The 24581-nt window shown below is 39.9% G+C and overlaps 1 protein-coding gene across 1 annotated transcript in view; it reads left to right on the plus strand.

Annotated features, from left to right (window-relative positions):
• Positions 1-24581, plus strand: part of Mdfic2 (MyoD family inhibitor domain containing 2) — a 114923-nt gene that overhangs the window by 6843 nt on the left and 83499 nt on the right. The window contains exon 2 of the mRNA XM_078033712.1: positions 14362-14449. Coding sequence (XP_077889838.1) covers positions 14362-14449 — 88 coding nt within the window. The remainder of the gene's footprint in view (positions 1-14361; positions 14450-24581) is intronic.

A 24581-nucleotide genomic window follows, 5' to 3' on the forward strand; every position in this document is an offset into this window, starting at 1 on the left:
CAGGTCCAGCCTACCTTCAGCTGTGCATGTTCAGGGGGACACATATGCTATCATTCTATTTTTCACTTTCAGTATGGTTTTAAGTCAATTATATAAGATATTCAACATTGTATTGTAAAATAGGAAGTTAGATAGTTTTGCCAACCTTACAAGTCTTCTGGAACATCGAAGGCCACTGAGCTAAGCACTGCTGTTCAGTAGGAGAGGTGCTCGGAATGTACTTTCAACCAATGCTGCTTTAAGCTTATGGTGGGCTTACCAGGATGCAATTGTCAGAGTACAACTAGGAGGTCACTGAAGAAGACAGCAAGAATGAAGGAACCATGACAAAATATGAAAGGAAACAATGTCCCAAATTTGGAGGTAAATTAAGAAGATGGCACAGAAGGGCAGAACTCCAGTGAAAGTTCTTAGTCCTCCACACATCTGCTCAGAACTCAGAAAGAGTCGCTGCCTGATTCCACACCACACTGCCATGGATCTCCACACCATCAAGCCAGAATCAAAACTGAGAGGACTGTGTGATACCCACAGCCACCACACTGTGCTGGGGACACACCTACTGCCTGTTCCAAGCAGCAGCATTTGGTGATCATTTCAGCTACAGTGACACTAAGGGATGGTCATTGTTATTAGTTCTCATTCAACAGAAGAGGAAACTGGTGCAGAGAGTGGATAAGCCTCCTGCCCCAAGTCAATAACCAGGTGGTAGTGCTGGGACATTGAGTCCCTTGGTCAGGGGCCAGTGAAGGATCTACACAGATCCACAATGTGACCCCCCTGGACAGGAATAAGAAAGACAGAAAGAGTGACAAAAGGAAGGGAGGGAAAGAGGGAAGACCTTAAAAATGAGATTGGAAATCCCAGAACTCCTGAATGCTGTGCATGTGTACAGTCCCAAATCAATCAATCTGTGGCTGAAATCAAATTGGCCTACCTAAGAATTGGAGAAAGGGATAAGGAAAGAAAGAGTGAAAGAGGATGTAAAAAAAGGGGGGAAAAGGTTTTAACAAAAACTTGGGTCGTAAATATGTGAAAGAAAAACAAAACAAAAAACAGTTCAACACTAGGAGCAGCATCTATGCAAAGCTAAAAGGGAAGACAAAGAATTTTGTCAGATATTGCAGACCCATCGAGGACAGACCAAGGCAGCATGCAGCCAGAAGTTCAGATACAGCCTGCTTTACTCAAACAGAGATCTGATTATAATTCCATGTACCTACCAATTTTCCTCCAGTGCTGGTCCTCTGTTTTTAAACATCTGTTTACAAAATCAATATATGTTAAGCATATTTTATTCTTTTGCAAGAGGGCACTGTGAGGAGAGGACAGACAGGGAAATGGTGGGATTTGAAAGGAGAAAACTGAAAAAGAATAATAGATAGGTGTCAAAATTTCTCTCCATATAAGGGGAGTACATTAGTATTCTGATAAAATATTTTAATATATTTCACTCTTGCTGCATCAGTTAGAGACTCTTTTGAGCTGATTATTTTCTCTTTTGAAATGTAAATGAACACTTGAAAGTTGAGCTTTATTCAGTCTTTCAGCCATAACTTATATCAGCGAATCAGGTCCACACCTAGTTGAGATATACACAGCCCCTATGGGCGAGGCAACGGGATGGAAAAGGAAACATATGGAACCTGAAGGAACCCTTTCACTGTGTCACAACTGAGAGGCAGCTCTTTTAGGGCAACTCTATTCTTCACTGTGCAGGATGTTTCTTGTGTAACAGGGTTTTTATGCTCCAGGCTCCTGTCCTCATATACCAGAGCAGCAGCTATCTCCACCCACTGGGGACATATTCCAATACTCCCAGGGATGCCTGGAATTTTGGATACTATCAAACCCTACATGGACTATCTTTTCTCCTATACATACATACCTATGATAAGTTTAATTTATAAATTAGGCATACTAAGTGATTAACAACAATAACTAATAAGCTAGAATTGTAACAATATGCAGTAAAAAGTTATGTGAATGTGGTTATTCTTTCTGTCTCTCAAAATATTCTATTGTGCTGCAGTCATTCACCCTCTGATGATGGCATAAGTTGATACAGTGTCTGCAGGTTAAGATGAAGTCAGGAGCTGGCAGAGACATTGGGATGAAGCATCAGACTCTGTAAGGGTTATTGAAACACAAACAATGTGACACTGTGACAGCTGATGTGATCACACAGATGTCCACTGAGCAGCTACTGGGTCAGAAATGGGAACAGTGTGGCTTCCTGGAAAAGGGGTGCTTCACGTCCTGGTTGGGATGAAAGAAGATGGTGCCAGATTTTATCACACCCCTCAGAATGCTGAACAATCTAAAACTTAAGAATTATTGCTGGAATTTTCCATTTAATATGATCAGACTGTGGGTAACTGAACCCATGGGTAAATAAATGTGGAAAATGAAATTGCAGATGGAGGGTCCATGGTACCATTTCCAGCCACCATGGCAACCTACGGCACTCTCTAATGACCACTGCCTGCTTTGACAAGAGACTCCAAATGTGTCAACAAGGAGCCCTGTCTAGGTGACAAGTTTGCCTGACTTAGGCCTGCAGCAACTGGTATGCCTCTGCCCAAGCTGTTTGTCAAGGTGCACACACAGGGGTTTCATGGATTAAAAACTTGTTCCCCCAAAGCAGCAGTGTTCAAAATTGGGGCTTTGTATTGCATTATGGGAACTCTGACTTCTTCAGGGATTAACCCATTGATAGATTTATACTTGAGTGGATTACTGGGACAGGGTGGAAGCTATAGGAGGTGGAACCTAGTTGAGGGGAGTGTGGATATGTCCTTGGAAGCCATATCTGATCCTGGTGTCTCCTTCTTCTTCCTCTTCTTCCTCCTTCTCTCTTTCTCTTCCTTCCTCCCTCCCTCCCTCCTTCTTGGCTGCCAGAAGCTGAGCAGCTTCCCTCCACCATGCCCTTCCACTATGATATTCTCCCTCACCTCAGGCCCAATGCAACCAAGAAAGTCAATCAAAGCCAGACTTCTGAAACAGTCCAAATAAATATATCCTTCCCTGAGATGATTTTCTCAAGTATTTCTGTCACAGTGAAGGAAAGCTGACTAAGGTTTAGAGGTATGCTATGGGGATTTGACCTTACACAATTAGGAAAGCTGGGTAAATAGAAGCTAAACAGCTCTTGTCTTTCTGACATTGGATTCTAGCCAGCAGAGAAGGCGTTCAGGGAGGGAAGACTTTGTGTAAAGAGAACGGTGTAAGAGCAAGCCACATCACAGGGGCAGGGGGTAGGATCCACCCCTGAAGAGGCAGGTGTCCTGCAGGAGAAGTGGGTACCCTTCATCCCAGGTCTAAACATTCAACATCCAGGGAGATGGAGAGGCTAAAGGAAGAGATGCTGGATGCAGACTGGCAGACTAGAGTTGCCACACCAGTGAGGAGCCAGCAGATAAGAAACAACACGGAGGAGGTTCAAAAGGGGAACCTCAGCCTCCAAGAGTGAAGAGGCAATGTAGCTAATACTGCACTGATGTCTTCTGAATCTCCCACAAAAATATCATTCAGGTGCTCCCTAACTGGAAACATGCAAGGAAAGGACTTCCAGGAAATGTGGTACAGCCTAGCCAAGCTGCCACCTTATAAGGCCACCTCATACACCTGGAATTCTATAGTGTACAGCCTGCACAATGGAATGTGTCAGCCTGAAGATACAGTCAAGGAAACACTAAAACATTCTAACTCGCAGGTCAGGGCTAGAGGGAAGAGACAATAGTGATACAAAAGGCTGGCAGAGGGACACCGTGCTTATTCCGAGAAGCTGGCAACTGGGAGAAATGAACTGGCAATGCAGCAATTTTCCCTCTTAATGGTATTATCTTAGAATCCTAAAGCCCGCCCCAGAATCCCAATCAAACCATCTAGAAGGAAATGGACACTTTCATGTCACCTTTCACAAAGGCAAAAGATCTTAGATTAATCCTATACTTTCTTAACTTCGAACCAGATTTATGAGAAAAAGAATAGCTTTTGGTTTTCTTCTTATGTCCTATGCATCTTAGAGGAAATTCATTATTGAAGAAAAGGAACCTTGGGCCTTTTATTTATCAGTGAAGGAAAGAAATGCCCCTTTTAGTCTAATGTGTGGAAAGGACAGTTCCCCTTTCATCATCTCTATTTTGTCCCATTCCAACATTTAACCTTTTGTGTGTGTGTATGTGTTTCTCTTTGACCACTAAAATTTTCTCATCTCCAGAAGTCTGATTTTTTTCCCCTTAGAATTTGTAAAACATCCACAATTGTGTATTCTTAGTGTGCTGTGGCATTACCTATATATGCCCTACGTGGTTTTAACTTTATTACATTCATCATTTAGGGACATACTGATATTCTTTTCCAATTAGTCTCTATGGCTCTTCAAAGAATTATTTTATCTCAGATAACATCAAATAAAACTGCTTACAATTTTTTATTTGCTTTATAGTTCTTTAAAGGACACAAATACACCATTTGTGAATAGCTGATCAAATGTTAGAATTGCCTTTTGGATCCAAAAGTCCTGTTAAACAGATTGCATTTGAAGTTCAACTTATTTAAATATCTTGCTTTATGCCCGACCCATGAGGGGTGGTCTAGCGAAAAGACTGGTACAGATAAGGGTTTTCTTTCTTTCCCTCTTGTCACTGCTGCAGGGAGAAGCCCCAACACTGCCTGGGAGAAAACAGTCTTCTGTTCTAGTGGCAAAGGAGTTCTTGGGATGGCAGGGGCAAAGACAATTGTGAAGAGGACAAAGAACTTGGCAGAGAACTAATGCCATTAGAATACCTCCATGTAGATGGGAGATCTCCCTCCCCCAAAGAGGCAGACACTTCCAGATGATAGGGGAAATTCTTCTGACATGCTATATTGATTAAGTAAGACTTCATTTTCAGCAGCATCATGCCTCTGTCAATAATATCTATTCATTTACATAATTATCTTAAATAATTATTGAGAATGTAGCAAGCAGTATTGTACTGTAAATATCTTATAAATCAATAGCTCCTCATTAATAAATAATGTCAAAATAATTTATAATACAAACTCAGGCACATCTTATAGGAGAAATGGCATTTTGTATTGCTAGAATCACTGTTATCTAAGCATTATGAAACATCCAGATTTTTATGAATAAAATAATGCTGCAATTTCTGTAATTTGTAAAATAAAATAGATTGAGTTTATAAATGTACTAAAGGGTCACTGTCTTTTAAAAAGCAACACTATACCTACAGGCAGGCAGCATCCATTCTCATCTCTGCAATAGTTTTGAGAGATTGAGGAGGAGAATCTATATTACTGTCCTCAATTTTTTACACTTTTTCCCCTTTGGAGGGTTTTCCAGTAAATTTCAGTTTAAGCAAAGATCTCATAGTAGTCAATACTAAGGAAATTCATCTGGATCTCAACTAGTGTTTTAAAGGTAAAGCTGTATTCTCTAGGATAAAATAAATGGCTAATGAAGGCTGTTTTAAAAAATATGTTTTCTAATAATAGTTTTATTTATTTTATTGACGTTCTCAGTTTTTGCCCCTTAAAAGTTTAATTGGAAAAAAAGCAGAAACCATAAAAATTAAAATCACAGACTTAAACATAAATATTCATAAGGCATTATTTGTAATAGCTAAAATGGAAATCCATTCAACTATTCATCAGCAGGTGAACATGTAAATAAATTGTGGTATATCCATACAATGAAATACAATAAAAGTAAATGAAGTATTGACACACACAAATATAGATGAATTTGAAGATAACTGTGCTTACCCATGTTTACTGCAGTGTGAATCACAGTAGCCACAATATGGAACCAGCCCAGGCCCCTGTCAACAGATAATAAAGAAAATGTGTTATATACACACAATGGAGTTTTGCTGTGCCATAAAGAATAAAATCATGGCATTTGCTGGTAAATGGATGAAACTGGAGAGCATCATGCTAAGTGAAATAAGGCAGACTCAGAAAGAAAAGGGTCATATGTTTTCTCTCATATGTGAAAACTAAAGAGAATAAATAAATAAATAAGAGATTTCACAAAAATAAAAAGGAGATCAATAGAGTAGAGGAAGGGAATAGGGGAGAGAGGAGGAAGGGAAGAGAGGTCCTGAGGAATGAGATTGAGTAAATTATGTGCATGTAGAAATATATCACAATGAAACCCACTGTTGTGCATAATTATAATGCACCAATTAAAAAAAAAGAAAACGAAAGATCATTATGCTTAATGAAAGATTTAGGCAAAAAAAGAACTCATGCTGCATGACTCCATTCATATTTAATCTAGAAAACACAAGCTGATTTAAAGGGAATGACAAAGGAAGAGCAGGCTTGCCTGGGAGTCGGGTGGAGGAGCATTGAGAATACCAAGGGGTGAGGGGAAGTGCGGGGACAGGATGCTGCTCATGATTGCAGTGATAGTCTAGTGAGCGCACTGATATCACAAAACTGACCAGGGCACGTTTAAATGTGCATGCCAATCATACCTCAGTGAAGTAGCAGAAAAGAGTGGCTCACATGAACTTGTTTTCACTGCATGTTTACTGTATGTCAGGCTCTTCTTCAAGGTCTTTCCTTTGGTTAACCTGTTCGGTATCACAATCCCCCTCCCCCAACAACTCCCCAACAGCAGCCATGGTTTTCTCTGCAGCTGAGGAGACTGACACATAGAGCTCACCCACTTAGCCCACAGTGTCCACTCTCCCACAACCCTCACAGGCCACTCCTGCTCACAGCCCTAGCTGACCAACTCTTCTGGCTGCAGACTGGATCCCAACTCCAATCTGGCAAATGGATTGGACGGGCACCTTGAATCAACCACTTGGGATGTAATTTGTCATGGCCTCAGCAGAGAATAGGGGACTAGAAATGGAAGTGCAGAGCAAGGCTATGTGTTCAGATCAAAAAATAAATATTTATTTCTCTGTAAGTGACACTAACTTAGCATCTGAGCCCACATTTCTGCACCTGGTGTGAAACAAGTTTTCAAATTCAAGTTAAGTCAATCTCTTAGCTCTCATGGTCAATGTAACTTCCCCTTGTTTTGACACTTTTAGTACATGGCAGCTCCGTTATTCCTGGTCTTTGCTTAGGTGGAGCGCATCCTGCTGGTCTTTGGGGATGATCTCTTTCCCCACTGCTTCTTCTTTCCATGTCTAACACCCTATATTGTCTTTACTTGTGTCCTCTATTTACACCCACTAGTGACATGTCTTATTGTGACCCAAAGCCCTGTTCCTATTTTCTGGTGATCTTGAACACTCATCTCAAACTTGGAGAAGACTGGAATTCTCCCCAGGTGTCCTGATAATGAATTGACCTCCTGCACTCCCCTAATACCTGTCATCAATACAATACTTTGGCATAAGATAAGGTGCAGAGACTTCCTGTAAGTCTTATCAGGCTTGGGATGTAGCTCAGGGGTAAGGTGCATTTTTAGCATGCATGAGCCCTGAGTTCAATTCTCATCACCAGTAAGGGAGAGAGAGAGAGAGAGGGAGGGAGGGAGGGAGGTTGGGGGAGAGGGAGAGAGAGAGAAGAGAAAGAGAATGACTTAGTCTTACAATTCACTGGAGTCCTTCTAGAAAACTGACAAAGATTATTTAGGGATCCTATTGCTTCGATCTCCAGGATTATATAAAACAATAATGTCCTAAGTCCCTTTTAAATGAACATCCAGTGTCTAAACAAACCTAGTCACACATCCTCTTCAAACTTTGCTCCTATTCCTTTGTTAGAATTTAATTTTCTGGGATGGTTAGCTTAAATGCTACTTTCAAGCAATTTTGTATTCTTATCTAATATATAATTTATGGTTTAAGTGGGATCATGACTCTTTGGTACTTATCCTAAGAAGGACTTGCTTTTAAAATGACTGAGTCTTCTGTGAACCTAAAGTGAAATTTGAATCTCAAAGCTAAGGAGCCCTTTGTTCAAGATTGCATTTAATTTAAAAACTGCTCCTGCTCTTGGTCATGATGGAATAAATGGCACTGGACTTGCACTTATTCATACAGAGTTACAAGAGCAGACAAAGTACACAAAGTCTGATTTCAAGCACTGGATAAGAGGCAAAAAATAAATAAATATATGTGTGTTTATACACACACTCTCACACACACAAGTATGTGTGTGTGTGTATATATATATATGTGTGTGTGTGTACATATATATGTGTGTGTGTATATATATATATATATACATATATATATATATATATATTCTATGATTTTGCTATTCTCAGCAAAAGAACAGGAGCTACACAAAAGAACAACATGGAAGCTCTAGAACTGGAAGCACTTCTGGTTGTGACAGTGGGGCTGCACAGAATACTCAAGGCATACTTATTGCATCTCTGGACTTGTAGCCCCTCCCTGGCTTTGGTGCAGGAGGAGGCACAAGTGCAGGGCAGACTTGCTGGGCTGAGAACACAGATCGGAGTTGCTGAATGCCCTCTGCAGAGTGTGGTTATAGGAAAGAGGCTGTCAAAGTAGGAGAAGCAGGTTTCCCCACAGCTGCATGGGGTGAAGGGCTGCCTTGTGCATGTTAAGGGATAGGGTTAAGGAAATCTGGTGCCGTGTGATGTGCGAGAGTGAGCACTGAATGCAGGCCCCTCAGGGCTAGATGGCCTCTGGGCCAACCAAGTGGAGACATCTTGCTGAGCATCCTGGACTTTCAGCTCACTCTAAGAAAGGACATGTCCTGGGCATGATCATTAGGGCCTAGAGCATGAACTATTTCCTAGTACTAGGGAAGGGATTGAAAGGACCCACCCTAAGGAAAAGAAAACCGAGCCTGCCATGATCAACCATGTGGAGCAGCAGGAAGAGGAATAGGAGAGAGAAAAAGAAAGGGGAAAAGAAAGAGAAAAGAAGAAGAAAAAGAAAGCACTGTCAACCAGTAATTAAATATCCAGGATAAATATCCTCCACAGAGGAGAGTGAACTAATGACATTTTTAGATAACCAAAAGTGGAGAATCTCTCACCTGTAGACAGGCAAGAAATGCTGAAGACAGTCCTTCAGGCTGAAGGGGAAGGTGACAGATGAAGATAAAGGTTCCATAGGAATGACAGGAGAATGAATGGGACTGTACTCTCCTGTATTCATATATGAATACACCACAGTGAAACTCCACATCGTGTAACAAGGATGGGATTCTAGTTAGAATAAGTCATATTCCATGTATGTATCATATAGCAAAATACACTCCACTGTCATGTATGTCTAGAAATAAAAATGATAAAAAATTAAATAAAAAGATAAGCAGATAGATAGATAGATAGATTGATTGATTGATAGAGGTCTCCAAAAGGGACAGAGAGGAGTAGAAATGGAAACTGAGTCAACATAAGAAATTTCGTTCTCTAAGTTTCTTTATAAGATGACCAGCTATAAATACCATTGATTTGCATAAAATGTGTGTGTATGCATAAAATTATGCATATGTACATATGAATGAAATGATAAATCATTACCCGTGACAGTAAGGGGAACAACAGTCACACTAACATTTACTATGCATATTGCAAGTGTCACAGGAATTAGGAACCTTCAAAATAAACTCACCAAAAAACGCCATTCACATTTATTTCTTAATATTTCTCACTGTCAACCAAGGTCTAAAGGTGATAAAAAAAACAACAACTCTGTAATGTATAAAAATAATTTGGTCAAGGTAAGCAGCTTTTTTAAAGACCTGGCATTATACAGGAATAAAACTTACTCTTTTTTATTTCACTTACTATTTCATACCTAAACTTTAATAACATCTGATAAATCCTCGTGTTGGTATGCTATAGTGTGTTGTGGAGTTTTCTTGTTGTTTGATTCACCTTTGTCCTTGACATTTTGGACCAATATTTAATGAATATTGGTCCAATTTGGACCAATATTCACTCCATGTGAATTCTTATACCAAGGGCACAAAAATCCCAAAAAGAAATTTTAAATGTAAAATATTTGATCGAATATATTTGATCGCATATATTAGCCATTGGAATGACGATGGAGAAAATTCAAATCAATCATACTAAATCATAGAGATTCCATTCTGCATCAGAAAACATGCTTTCAAAGGAGTGACATCACTTCCTGTGACACCTAATCTGTGTTTGTATCCAATGCACAAATGCTTCAGAGAGCTCTACTCTGCAAATGCATTCTCAAATCCATTAATCTGAGTAGGTGACATTATCTACACAATGATTAACAGTATAGCCTTACAGTATGCATGTAATTTCATTGTTTTACAAATAATGGGAAGCCATAATATGGTGTTTTTTAGTTCATATAAGAGACTGACTAATATGAGAGCATGCACTTATTATTTGTTAAAAGTCTTGGCTTCATGCTCTGGATCCCATTTTAACAAGAACAAGAATGTGTCAGGAGATAACCCTGAAAATTTTTCCTTTGACCAATGGTACCTCCTGCTGGACAGTTTGCCCTTACAGGTTCTATTTCTGGATCAGATTTGATCATAAAGTAGAGATATTGAGGTGTGAATGAAAATAGAAAAAAAGTGATCATGAAAAGTTCATTCAGAGTATCTCTATTCTAAAAAGAAAAACAGACTTTAACAAGAAAAGTTGAGCCCTGAGATTATACTCCTGGAAAGGAACCATGTACAATGAACATTATTTGGACAAACTTTTTTTGTTTTTTTCTTTTTTAATGTGCTAGCCCCCCTTGGATCTGTCCCCTGAGGCTGGCCTGCATGTTTGTACTCCAGGATTGTCTGCTTATTGCCTCCTGGTTTTCCCTGCCTGAGCTTCACCAGACACCATGCTCTCTTCACTCCCACTCATCAAATGAAAGCTTGCCTCTCAAGGGATTCAAATCCCAATGCAAACCAGACTCCTCTACTGGGAGGAGACTCCTGTGGCCCAGAATCATCACTAGGCCGAGGAATGAATGGTCTAAAGAGTTGTGAGGACACACTTAACACCATGTCCAACACCACTCATGCCATGCAGGTAATAGGTAGAGTGCCAGGTGCCAGTCCCATTGTGTCTAAAGATGAGGTGCATGAGAAAATCAATACTACTCTTGTTTAAATCTACAGCTCCCATGAAAAACAGCTGCAAGTGCTCAGAGACAGCAAAGCAATGCAAAGTGTATCATCTACCCTTAAAAAATAGTGCTTTTCTAAATAAAAGAATATCCCATATGGAAAACTCAAAAAAGGTCTGGGGATGTGGCTCAGTGGTAGAATACTTGTCTAGCATGCAGGAGGCCCTGGATTTGATCCCAAGTACAGGGGAAAAATATCTGCTGGGAAACTAGAAAATCTACCACAAGTGGCCTCTCAGAAAATTCAAATAAGGCCATATACTCCTAAGATTCAAAATTTAAAGAGTTAAATTTAATTTAAATTCTAATTTAAAGAGTTAAACCAAAGTTAAAAGGCAGTGAGAGGCAATGCAGAGAAAACTAAGGCCAAACAACAAAAAAAATTTCAGGTATTAGGACTTAACACATGTTTAAAATACATCAACCAAAATTAGTTGTAACTTAAAAAAAATTGTTGTAAATAGTTATACATGACAGCAAAATGCATTTTGATTCATTGTGCACAAATGGAACACAACTTCTCATTTCTCTGGTTGTATACAATGTAGAGTCACACCATATGTGCAGTCATATCTGTACCTAGGGTTAGACATTATTTTAAATTATAGAATTCATAAAATTTTCTGTCCTCATAAAAATTCTCTCTTCATAATGAAGTCTTACACAAGGATTTCAAAATTTGAAAATTATTCATCCACTAAGTCTCAAAATATGATTGCCATTTCATAAGTGTAACATGTAGAGTACAGATATAGGTCAAGGATAATCAAAGATAAGCTTTCCAGTAATTCAAAGCCTCCAAAGTGAGAAATGTGGACATCAAATTGAGGAATAGGCTTCTTTTGATGCAGAAATATTGGAAAATAGTTGACCTAAATATAAAACATGGAAATCACCACAGGGACTGAGATCTGCTTCATGAAGGACCTGGAGGCATGGCACACTCAGGGGTGGGAACTGGTGCTCCCAGCTCCCAAAGTGCCTGTGGAACTATGCTTACCTGACTGGTGGAGACATCCTTGTCTGTCTTGAAGAGGAGCCAGACATTGTTTTCACTGAGGAATAATACTAACAACAATGTTAAAATGGGAGAGAGATGAGCAGGAGGGAACGTGTCTGTGGTGTCCTCTCCACTCATTCCACACCGGTACTCATCATCCCTTTCAGTCTGGACATTTCCACCTTAGATCTCCTTTAGCTCCTATGCTGCCTCTACTCACTGCTTTAAGATCATTGCGACTACTGCCTTCCAAATGTCTTTCTGACCCCACTAATATGTAAAATTTAGGTAATTTGCTTTTCCTAAGGACAGTGATTAAAGGGAAGTAGATCAGGGTTACAACTACTTGAGTTGGCATCTAATGCCACAGCTACAGAAGACAAATAAAGGAAGTTGGTAATCCTGTGTATTCTGACTTTGATATGAAGGAAAATGCTATCATCAGCTTTTAATCTACTGTTCTTATTTATCTAGCAATTTTTCATTGATGTCGATCAGATCAAACATGGAGCAAGATACACAGGACAGAGACAGAGACTGAGCTCTTAGGGACCTGGAGTACGGTCAGGAAAATAGGACAGGTTTACAGAGACTACAATGGAGATACTCAACACAAGAGCTCCAAGTCGGATCTGAGGCCGGAAAGGTCACTTTCAGATGCATGAGAAGGGAAAGGCTACAGGGAGGAAGCGGGGAATGCAGAGGGATGCTAGCCCCAGAAGCATGTCTAGGAACCTACACAAAATTGTGGCTGTGGGACTGTGTGTGGGAAGTCATTTAGAGAAATCTGACCATCCAAGGTCTGAACTTGCTGAAGTTATTGATATGGGAGGAATCGGAAGTTATTTTGTATAAAAATTGACTGATCTAGGTAGATTTTAAAAGATGAGAATTCTTGGAACTAAGTACAAGAAGAAATGAAGTTGGAAAAGCAGAGTAAATGGACACAAGGAAATCAGATAAAATTGTTGTCCAGGCAGAACACTGCAGAAGAAAAACCAGTTTAGGGGGAAAAAAACAAAACATGAAGGAAATGACAACCTTTAGGAATGGTGAACTATTCATCACCCAAGGTGGTGCTTTTAGTTTTTGATCTTCCACTGAAAATAGTATGACCCTTACCTAAGTATCTAATAATAAATGCTCCTTAGAATATTATTCCAAAATTTTAAAAATATCTGCACATGATCAAAATAACTTGAAATGTATTCTGTAGCTTTTATATACTAGAAAAAAAGTTCTTTTCAAAATACCAACTGCTAGATGAATTTCCAGAGATTGTAGCTTCCTTTTAACCCAAATCATCTGCATATATATTTCAATATATTTTTTTCTACATCTTTTAATATTAATTCTAAGAAATGAATGGAAGGCGTGGAAAGAAAGGATGGAGGAATCTTTGTCCATTTGGGAAGAGTTCATATTTTTACCCTGTTTTGCAGGATGTCATTTTAAATAAGTGCTAGCCGAGAGGTTTCATTGTTTAGAACCACAGGCTTTATATTACCTTAAAAAAAAAAAAAAAAAAAAAAAAAAAAAACCTCTCAGCCACAAGTCGGATGATTCTGGCAGCAATGCAAATCCAGCACCACCCAGGAAGGAGCGGGCTAGCTCCTCCGCTCATTTCTGCCAGGGTAGAGGAATGCTGGACACCAGGAGAGCAGGGAGGCTGCAGCACACTGCTCCCCAGCCCCACACCTTGGGCCTCCTGTTGGGACACACAGGTAAGCTCCTGGGCACTGATCCAAGTAGAACACTACTTGGGAGCAAGCCACAAAGGTCAAGTTCACGGCACTGGAGGAGCCTCACACGTCTTCTCAACATCTCCCTTTGGCTGTAGTTGGGCTGGTTAGGTCCCGGCTTATTACTTCACCCATAAATTCCTAAAAAGGTTCTTTTGCATGTTATTATTTATATCTTTGCATATTACTCTGCATCAGGCTGTCCAGAAGGCTATAAAGATACACCAAAATAGCAACTGAACGTGTTTGCTCATAACAAACCCACAGCTAGTTATTAATCTGTTATTCTTTGGTATTCAGAAACTGGATGATCTTTTAGCAATGTTTGTTGCTTAACAATGAACTACTACTATATAGGAAGTTCAGTTCTCAATGTCAATGTTTTAAAATAACAAATGGATAAAGTATAGGACAACAATGAAGTAAAACACTATAAAGATGAAATCTTCCCATAATATGGCAGTAGTCTCAAAATATAAAGCTTAGTGTTATAAATTTGGGTTCTTAATGAATTTTTTATATCACAATTTCTGTTTACATTTAGATGTCAGAAACTGAGCTGGAAAAGATAAAAATAGGAACAGCCCAGCATTTTGAAAATGACAAAAAGAATGTTTCTTGGTTGAAGGAAGGTAAGTCCTTATGCTCTTGATTTTTTATATTGGTGTAAAAACTGTGATTTTGTTTATAAGCAAAAGATGCTAAGGTAGAAGAAGATAATAGGCCTCAAGAGTTCAAGTGATTTTTGTACTTCTGATTTTCTTTTTGTCACACAAGTGGCCTAAGTAGTATCGTGAGCATCTTCAGTACTGAAATCCCTCTTAAAGTCTCTCTATGGCAAGAAACAGGTTACTCTGCTGGTAAGGTGTAATGCTCATTTTTACCTCGGGAATATATTCTCTTTGAGGGCTTTGTACTACTGTAGGTTTTTCTCCTTTATGGTCAAGAAGTCTAAGTAATTGGAGGACAAGTATCTTTAAATAATAATCACAGAAAGGAAAGCCTGCTGTAGAAAACAATGCCTACAAATAGAATCACCATTCACCACAATTAGGGAGGCCTCCTTTCCCAGAGAGCGCGCTGCAGCCACCAGTACAGCATGCGTAAACGGCTGCTTCTTGAAACACACACAATCGATATCCCTCCTGTGAGAAGTATACATCCGTGCACTTTGGAAACTAGGTCTAAAGTGATTATTTGCCAGAAGGCTTCATTTTCTCGTCTTTTGGTGTTATAAAATTTATGTCTTTAACATCTCTTAAAGAAAGCTGATTTGGTACTGCATCTAAAGGGATGCTCCATCTTGTTCACCTTTTAATTAGTCTACTAAATTGCAAGAAAACAGCTCTTAAGTAGTTAAAATTCTTAATACTTGTCTTATGAGGTAGAAGGCAACTGATAAAAATATCAAGAAACTTATATAAACCCAAACAGCAATAATGACGTTAGCAACACTTGCAGTGTGTCCTGGTGACTGCTGAACAGGACAACCCCTTGCTGCACACCCCTCATCTACCAGTGAGACCACAAAGCTGGACAGAGCTCCAGGGACTTGCCCAAAATTACAAGGTTACAAATCCCAAGTGGTGCGAACCTGGGCCATGATTCTAACCACCATCAGCAGGATCACCAGGAAAGATGGCTGAGTCAGCTGTCAGGACGGGATCCCTGATCACAAGGCCTTTTCTACAGTGTTCAACACCTCCAACAGCTTCACCAGATCTCACTGCACTCCCATCCTGCCTCTACCCTTATACTAAAAATATTCCCTTTAAAAAAATATCCTTTCTTTTATCCAAATGCTTGCAACTAAATTTAATAAGAAGAACTTGTTTCTTTAAGGGAATTTATTTCTAATAAAATAGTAGACACAGATATAAAGTACTCTCATAATTAGTCTCTTCAAAAGCCACAGGGCTAGAAAATTCTCTAACTTCTTTTTATCAAAAGATCTGTTAAATAGACCGCTTTAAAAACAACAGGGAAGGAAAAAATAACTTGGCTCAAAACACCCCTTGCTTCTCTCATGAACCCCAAATCCATGGAGATAGAGCTGTTCCTCCCTGCTACACACAGTGAAGCTCATATTACTTATTTTTACTTTAATTGCTCTAAGCTGTGGGTGTCTCATAGAGATATAGTAATGAAATTGATAGACCAATCAATTGTTTCCTGAAGAATTTTCTTTAAAAATATTATGTCCATTAAGTACAACATAGGCATTGAATTCTTGTAATCTATAAAGTCTAATTTCCCAGCTGACTTGTATTATCCCATTTGGACACTTCATTTAAGCTACACTCAAATTATGTTTACAATATTTCATAAAAGGAAATTGAGCCAGATTCAATATGACAACATCTTAATTAGGAATTATCAGGATGGGTTAGTTTTCAAACATAACTGTCTTTCTCTTTTGCAATTAAGAAAAAGTATATGAATTGGCTTATATTAAAAATAAAATAAAATAAAAGACAAATCATGCAGGGGAAAGAGCACATCAGAAGTCAGGCAGACCTGGCATTAGATCTGCACTTTGCTGCTCACTGGCTGTGTGACTGCGACATGGTACCTCACCTTTCTGAGCCTCAGTTTCCTTGCCTGGAGATTAGACTACCTGCTTTGTGAGATTATGGGAATGAGATTCCATTATTTCTGTTTCTTTTCCTTTTTAAAACATGACTCAAAGTAGTACAGTTATGTTTTTTGAAAGCGTGTGGCTCACATCATAAACACCTGTACTGGAAACAGCACTGTGTATTTCCAGTGTTCTGTGTACATCCCTTTGATGCCTACAATCTGGTGTGCAGTAGAATTGTCTCTGTTTTACTGATTATGGGTTTGCAGTTAGGGGAAACTTTGCATCTTGCTCAAACTTGCAGAACAGGTAAGTTGCCGACTGAATCTCAAACCCAGACCCCCAGGTTCCAACTTCTATTCTTTTAATTAAACCACTTGCTCAAGGGACTTCCCCAACAACAATCAATAAAAGTTTTAAATTCATCAACCTTCTTCCCACCACCCCACTTTATAAAAGTGAAATACAAAAATGCTTTAAGGTTTTCAAAACAGTTTTCTTCTCAGATAACAAAAGTGGTGAGATCTCTACATCTCGCAGGGCAGAGCCTCTGTTGCCACCAGAGGAACCCTTTCCTTGCTGAGTTCAGGTTGAAGCGCCACCCGCTGGGCGGTATGCTCAGGGCACCCAGCATAGCACAGGACCTTCTGCAAGCATGGCAGGGTGCCAGAGAGTCAGCGCTCTCTTCCCCATCCCGAAGGCAGCTAGTTTTCTAACTCCTCACCTCCAAACATCTTTCAGATGCAATCCAGGGTTTATTAACTGTGGCACTATACAGACAAAGTCTTAGAGCGCTTGTGTTCAGGGATCTTATTGTTTAATTCTTTTGCTTTTGTGGGAAAGAAGAAAGGCTCTTATCTGCCCTCACATGGATCAAGGGCTTGAGAGCTCAGCTGAGGAAAGCCACACCCAGGGCTATCTCAATAACTAAGGTGAAACGGTTTGAGAAACACCACAGGCAGAACTGAACTGAATCTTATTTCACCCTCTCTCAAGCCATCAAGTCACCTACCAATACCACTTGTGTTGCCCTGAACTTCTAATTTCTAAAATCACACATGTCTGATTCTTGGGATCTAACTGAAGGAATTAGAAAATAATGCTAAAGAGCAAGACAACTGATTCTGAAATAAGATGTTCACGGACATTTTTGGAGAAAACTTGCTTTAAGATAATCAGAGAAACAAGACTTGATCTTGAAATAAACACCAAGAAAGGGAACTGTATCATGTAATTGGACCCAAGTGACCTGAAGGCCACTCACCATCTCTCTGCACTGGTGAAGAGGAGTTAAAGCCAGGAGCAAAGCCACCAGGGAGGCTGGAGAGGCTGTGTTGGAGTGAGGGAAGTGGGTGTGTTGGCTGGCTGTCTTTGTGTGCCTTAACACATTAGAAAAGGGGAAAACAACTGAATCTCAACTTCATGTCAAGTGGTTGGACATTGGTTCCATGTTGTTACTGTGGATCTGAGAGCAGGGACTAATGTTCATATCAGTCTGTAAATCTAACGGGTGTGCAGAGTGGTGTAGGGCAGGCAGAGGAAAGGACGAAAAGGAAGAGAATGGTGGCTAAGACAGGAAAATAGGTCCTGAGTGAAAAACTATATGAAGAAAAAATTGATGTAACATAGAAATTGGGAGGAAAAACAGGTGGAACAAGATAGTCCCATTAAGTCAGGGAGCCTTCTGGGTAAGCATTTCAGTGAGCATTTCAGCTTGCAGCTCACACCATTTGACAAGGAAGAGAAAAATTGCATGAGGGGTTGGAGGCCCTTAAATTGTTGCCATTTGCAGTTTAAAATGACAGCATCACCAGTGTTTGTGGCAATTCTTTAGTGTCTCCTGAGTTTTCAATAGAAACTGGAAGTCTGGGTTTCTATGTGAAATCTCTTCACTGCTAAAGATTAAGTAATAAAATGATTACAAAGACAACAATAAGATATCAGGCAGAACAAGTGAAGCCAGGTTCTGTGGGTATCTGTCAGTCCACAGTTGCCAGTTGGTAACTGCTGCCATAAGAGTTTGCATCTAGACAAAATCTAATACAATTTCCTGAAACTGATTTTCCATAAACATGGCTATAACAGCACAGATATCTACCAATCAATCATCTCCCTACCTACCTGTCTCTATACCCATACTTACATATATATAGTATGTATTTACATATATGTATAAGCAAAGTTAAGATAATAATCATTTAACCTAGATAATGTGAAATTAAGAATATTGAAATAAAAAACTCTTCTTCCAAAGACTAGCTACCTGTGATTGTTTTAGAGGATTTTTCTCTTCATAGTCATGATTGGGAAAGAACAAAATCATGCCAAGGTATAAATGTACACTCAATGCACCCAAACAATGACCTGGCATCTTGAATACACTGGTTATCATTTAATCAGAATTAATAAACATTAGAAACTAACAATCCAAAATACTGGAAAATATCCTAGAGGTCCAAAAATCCATGTTCCCCAAGTTCCCTACTGAATGTAAGGCAAAGCCTGAAATTCTGCCTTGTTTCTGACCTCAGCTTATTTGCAAATGAGATGGAGAAAGTGAGCATCTTACATTTATTGGCATTCATAAAACCATGGACTTCCCTTTAATTCCAAGTGAAGGTGATTTATTCACTTGCTCAAATATTAATTTGAGGTCATGAACATTAAAATGATTCCAAAACTTTCATTTTATTCAATTTAGGAACCATCTGATGTGGCTCCTCTTGAACCTACAGACAACTAAAGGCACAGATTCCAAAAGAGGAAAATGTCAACGATTCCAGTGCTTAAGGAACTAAGAGCTCTGCTATAATGCCTAAATATTAACTCATTCTAATTCTGTCACTCAGATAATTCTCCTTTCTAAAAGGGTGTGTGTGTGTGTGTGTGTGTGTGTGTGTGTGTGTGTGTGGCTTAAAAATGCAGCCCGGGTAATGCCTATTTTAAATTGTTAATTCACAAGTAGCCTATCTGGACATCTCTTTACTATGTAAACACAGGAAATGGAATCATTAGCTCTTACTTCTGTACTTTCCATTAATTTGTAAAAATGTGTTACATAGCAGCCAAAGGAGGGTAGAGGAGAAGGCAACAGAGAAATAGAATGTTGTTTTGTTTTATGCATGGAAATCAGATATGAAGACGTACCCTAGGGAGTCACATCACTGAGTAAAACAAGGACTTTGCCTCAGTCTCTGTTGAATCCCACAGATACCAACAGAATACCGCAGACTGGGTGATTTGGGAAAAATGAATTTTTGCAGTTTGGGGGCAAAGAGGTCCAAGGTCAAGAGCCCTCACATGGTGATGCCTCTGACTAGGTCACCCATTCTCACACATGCCTTCCAGGGGACATGTTCAACCCGCAGCAGACATTCCAGGTAAATCTGACCAGGGTCACTGCTTGAGACCAGGGTCATGCTAGAGACTGGTATGGAATCAGCTGCGTGGGTGTCAGCCCTGGGGAGGGGCACCTAGCTGAGAATTCAATGATAAAAAGGAGCCAGCTCAGCTCTGTAAAACTTCTAAGGAGCAACCCAACAGGGAGCAGAGGCTGTGTTCAGAGACTGGACAGGAAGGATAAAAACAAAAAGACAAAGGAGGGAGGGAGGGAGGGAGGGAAGGGAGGTGCTTGTGTTGGAAGGTGGGAGCTTGCTGGCCAGGTGGGGCACTGGATAGGTTTTCCTACTGGGAATGAGCAGACACTGGAGATTCTAAGCTAGGGGATGTGAGCAATCATGTATATTGCATGAGATGAAGACATCAACAAAAAGAAAGCACAGAAGATTGTGATTGGTCAAGCCAAAGATGATGACAGGGATAGAATGTCCCTGGGAAGGTGGAAGAAGTGGATGAGGAATCTATTTGGAACTGGAGCCTAAAGAAACTGGCTGTTGCTTTGGTGTGGGGTGACGGAAAGAAAGGAAGTCAAGGTGACTCCTGGCTTGAGACGCTGCATGATGGCAACACTGACTGGAGAAGTACAAGAGGCTGACCAGCCAAGGGGGGATCAGGATAGGTCACGTATGGAAGGAACCAGGAACATCTCTGTGAGCATTGCCACTGGGCCAACAGTATGTGCAGAATATGTAGCATCAGTTGATCTATGTGGGGTAACACAGACAACGACATTCTCCTTGAGATTTTGCTTAGACCCTGAAGGAATAAAAATGAAATAAAATTTCTGATTAAAGAAATGGCAAGTTCAAAGGTGCTAGAAAAAAAATGTGTCATGCTCAAAAGGGGACAGAAAGCAAGAGTTACTGGAACATTTTGGCCCAAAAGAAGATTGGCAGCCCATGAGCACAGACAGGGACTTCAGCCAGGAAGGAGTTCTGGAGCCTTTCCTCCACCCAGATGGGCAATTTGAATTCCACTAACCTCTTTCCCCTGGGAATGCCTACCAAAGACACAGCTCACATTGTAGTAATTATCCCTAAAGAACTAGGCATGCTACTTCCAAAATTTAGCAAAACTGAAAGATAACTTTATCAGCTCTTAAGAGGAAAATTATGGACACTGAGTCTGGATAAGTTAGAAGGGGTTTATGGGAGGGTAGGAGAGCAGCTCACAGGACGGAAGGCAAGCTGAAGCCCACGTGAGGCAGGGACCAATCCAGCTCCTGTGAGTGTGAGAGGAAGACAATATGTTCAGGTCAGCCCTCCTGGAATAAAGGAGCTCCACAGAATGCTTCTGTCCTCAGCCCTCCTCTGGACTGTGAGAGAGGTCAGCAACTTCAACCATGAGTCCACCTCCAGGCCAGGCAGCAGGGGACCCTGGGCAACAGCACTGCAAGGCTACACGGAGGAGAGGCTGTGTTTCTTCAGAAGCACACAGTCCCACATCAGCACAAAGGTGATCACCTGCTGCACTGCCCCAGTCTACTCCAAGAGCCAGGAAGCAGTGACCCCCTTCGAGAGCTTTGCTCCACGAGGGGCAATATTTTCTAAGTACCTGACATGCTGCTGATGAAGCACTGTACATTTCAGGAAGGAGCAGCACTTAAATGTCTTGGCTTCGACTAAAGGTCTAATGCCAGAATCATTTTGATTCTCTGATAACCTTATTTTATGTTTAGAAAGTTCAGGGAAAGATGAGATCTTCCGTGTTCTCATAGGTCAACAAATTAAATTCCAGTGGCACATCCTACAGTTGGCAGTTGAAATTTCCTCCCAACTCAGCCTATAAAGTAGTCAGTCCATTTCGTATGAAATGATGCTCTGATCCCAATGGAGCGGAGGCCTAGAAGTTGCTATGTCAGCCTGAGATGACGACCTGATGAATTAATCAGTACAAAGTCCCTATCAGTTATTAAACAGCAGATTTAAAGACTCTCTTCCAATGATGATAGGGTAGTACATCAAATCCAGAATGATCTTAGCTCACCATTATTAATTGCGATTTTATGAACTAGGAGTGAAACAATCCATAGAGACTGGGAGCCAATCTCTCCTATCTCAACAAGAAGAGAAAAATGTAGATAACTAAAAACTTTGAGAGATTTACACCTTTCAACAGAGATTTCCAGCCAAATCATTCATTTTTGCCTGTGTCACAACAGCCATTGATGTGATACACTTAATCAACATTAGCAGAAAGAGCAATCTCATGGCGAGAGGGAAAAGACTCTTAGGTTCCACGCCTCAGGGATAAGGACATTGCCTTTTTTGTAAATTTCACAAGAGATACTCTGCGTTTATATGATTATGGCCCATTTCTTTCAGCTTAGGAGATGCATTTAGAGGGAATACAGTCTCCAATAAAAGGCACCTATACAAGGTGCTCACCAGACCATTAGTAAAGAAAAGGAACGTGAACAGAGAGAATGGAGACATCACTCCACATGCATAAATCATTTCAAGCATTTCAACTATTATTTAAGTCTGTGGAGAAGTGAATGCAAAGACAAAAGCAAGGGCAAGCACAGGAGTTCTGCCCATGTGTGCCTTGAAGCAGCAGCAGCAAGGACAATGTGTAGAGGCCAGGGTTAAAAAAGACATGGAAACTCTTCCTCCTGAAAAGTGTTGGCCAGCTCCATGTCACTGTGACCAAAGCAAGACCTAAGCAACCTAGGGGAGGGAAGACTTATTTTGGGCTTGTGGTTTCAGAGGTTCAGTCCGTGGACTACACTGTTTTGGGTCCAGATAAGGCAGAATGTCATGGTGGAAGGGCATGACATCCAGGAAGCAGAGAGAGGGTCAAAGGAGCCAAGGACAAAATCCGCAATCCCCAAGGCACACCCCAGTGACCCACCTCCTCAAGTCACAGCCCATCTGCCTGTCAACACCCATAATGCATTCAAACTATTAACCCATCAAATGGATTAATCCCCTGGTTATCATAATCTAACCATTTCACCTCCTCCATTAACATTGGGGTTTTGGGGGGACAACCTCATATCCAAACCATAGCACATATGAATAGGGCTCTGAAACAAAGCAGTTATATTGCAGAATCTAAGAGAAGACTTCATGACTTCCGGTTTTTATTTTTTTCGTGGTTCTAGGGACTAAAACCAGGGGTGCTCTATCACTGAAACACATCCCAGCCCTTTTTATTTTATTGTTTTAAGTTCTGAGACAGGATCTTCCTTGTGATTCTCCTGCCTCAGTCTCCTGAGTCACTGGGATTATAGGTGTGCACCACTGTACCCAGCTTAAGGAAAAAAAAAAAAAGGAAGGGAAGGAGGGAGGGGACTGGAGAAGAAAGCCTACATTTGCACCCCTCTTTCACTGTGGAAATTTTTACTTCTTATATTTAGAAAATTCAGCATTATAGATAGGAAAGAAAAGCTCTTCTAGAGAGAAAAAAGATCAAAATAAAACATCTTAACTATAAATTTTATGAAAATATAAAAAAATCTATAACAGTAAAAACTCTTCTGGAGAATGAAGAATAAAGCAAATTCTATATCCAGATCACAAATTAATTTAAAAAATTAACACTGCTCTTTACATGCATCTTAAAACTAATCTCCAACATGTGCAAATCCAGATTGCCAAGACGAACTTTTCACACTATACAAGCAGCATTTGTTTTATAAAATAATATAAACTTAAGTAAACTAGATCAACAAATGTTCTCCTTTCCTGCAAGACACAGACTCACACATGGAAGAGTCGGTAATTCTCACACTCGAGAAACTTAAAATTCAGTTTGGGAAACAAAACACCAACAGTACCTCCTGTCTGCTGTGGAAGTAGACAAGCAGAGGTCTCTGGTGGGACTTCAAATGCAGCAGGTTGTGCAAAACCAGCATGGACACATGTCTTTAGTATTAACTCTCACACACACCAAACCACAGGAGCAACCCAAGTCTGAAGAGGCAGCTTTCTCTTACAATTAAAAGAGAAAGTATTTGTTTTGCTTTTGATGAACTGAGCAGGTTTGTTCCAAAACAACTACATAAAGGAGTCACTTTAAAACAGCAGTATTGATTTTAAAATATTAGATTTCTAACATTTCTCTTTAAAAGACCTTCTGTGTAAATATTCTTTTTATTTTGTTTTATTGGTTTTTTAGTATACATAACATTAATAATTTCTGACAAAATTATAAAAGCATGGAATATAATTTGCTCTAATTCAATTCCCAGACTTTCCCTTCACCTCCACTCCTCCCTCATCCTGTTCTTTTCCCTCTACTCTACTAATTTTTCTGCAATTTACTTATAATTTTTTTTAATTAGTGCCTTGTGGATGTGTATGATAGTCAGATTCGCTGTGATGTATTCATATCTGTACACAGGAAAGTTAGGTCAAATTCATTTCACTGTTATTCCCTGTCCTATCCCTCCTCCCTTCCCTTCATTCCACTTTGACTCCACTGAACTTTCTTCTATACTCTTTACCCCTCTCCCCATTTTGGATTAACTTTTGCATATCAGAGAAAACATTCAACATTTTATTTTGGGGGACTGGCTTATTTTGCTTAGCATGATAATTTCCAGTTCCATCCATTTAATAGCAAAAGCCATGTCATTCTTCTTTATGGCTGAATAATACTTCATTGTGTATAAATACCTCATTTTCTTTATCCATTCATCTATTGGAAGACACCTATGTTGGTTCCACAGCTTGGCTATTGTAAATTGTGCTGCTATAAACAATGATATAGCTGTGTCACTGTAGTATGCTGATTTTAGTTCTTTTGAATAAATACAGAGGAGTGGGCTAGCTGAGTCATAT

This window comes from Ictidomys tridecemlineatus, chromosome 16 (genome assembly GCF_052094955.1).
Source record: "Ictidomys tridecemlineatus isolate mIctTri1 chromosome 16, mIctTri1.hap1, whole genome shotgun sequence".
Classification (NCBI taxonomy): Eukaryota; Metazoa; Chordata; class Mammalia; order Rodentia; family Sciuridae; genus Ictidomys; species Ictidomys tridecemlineatus.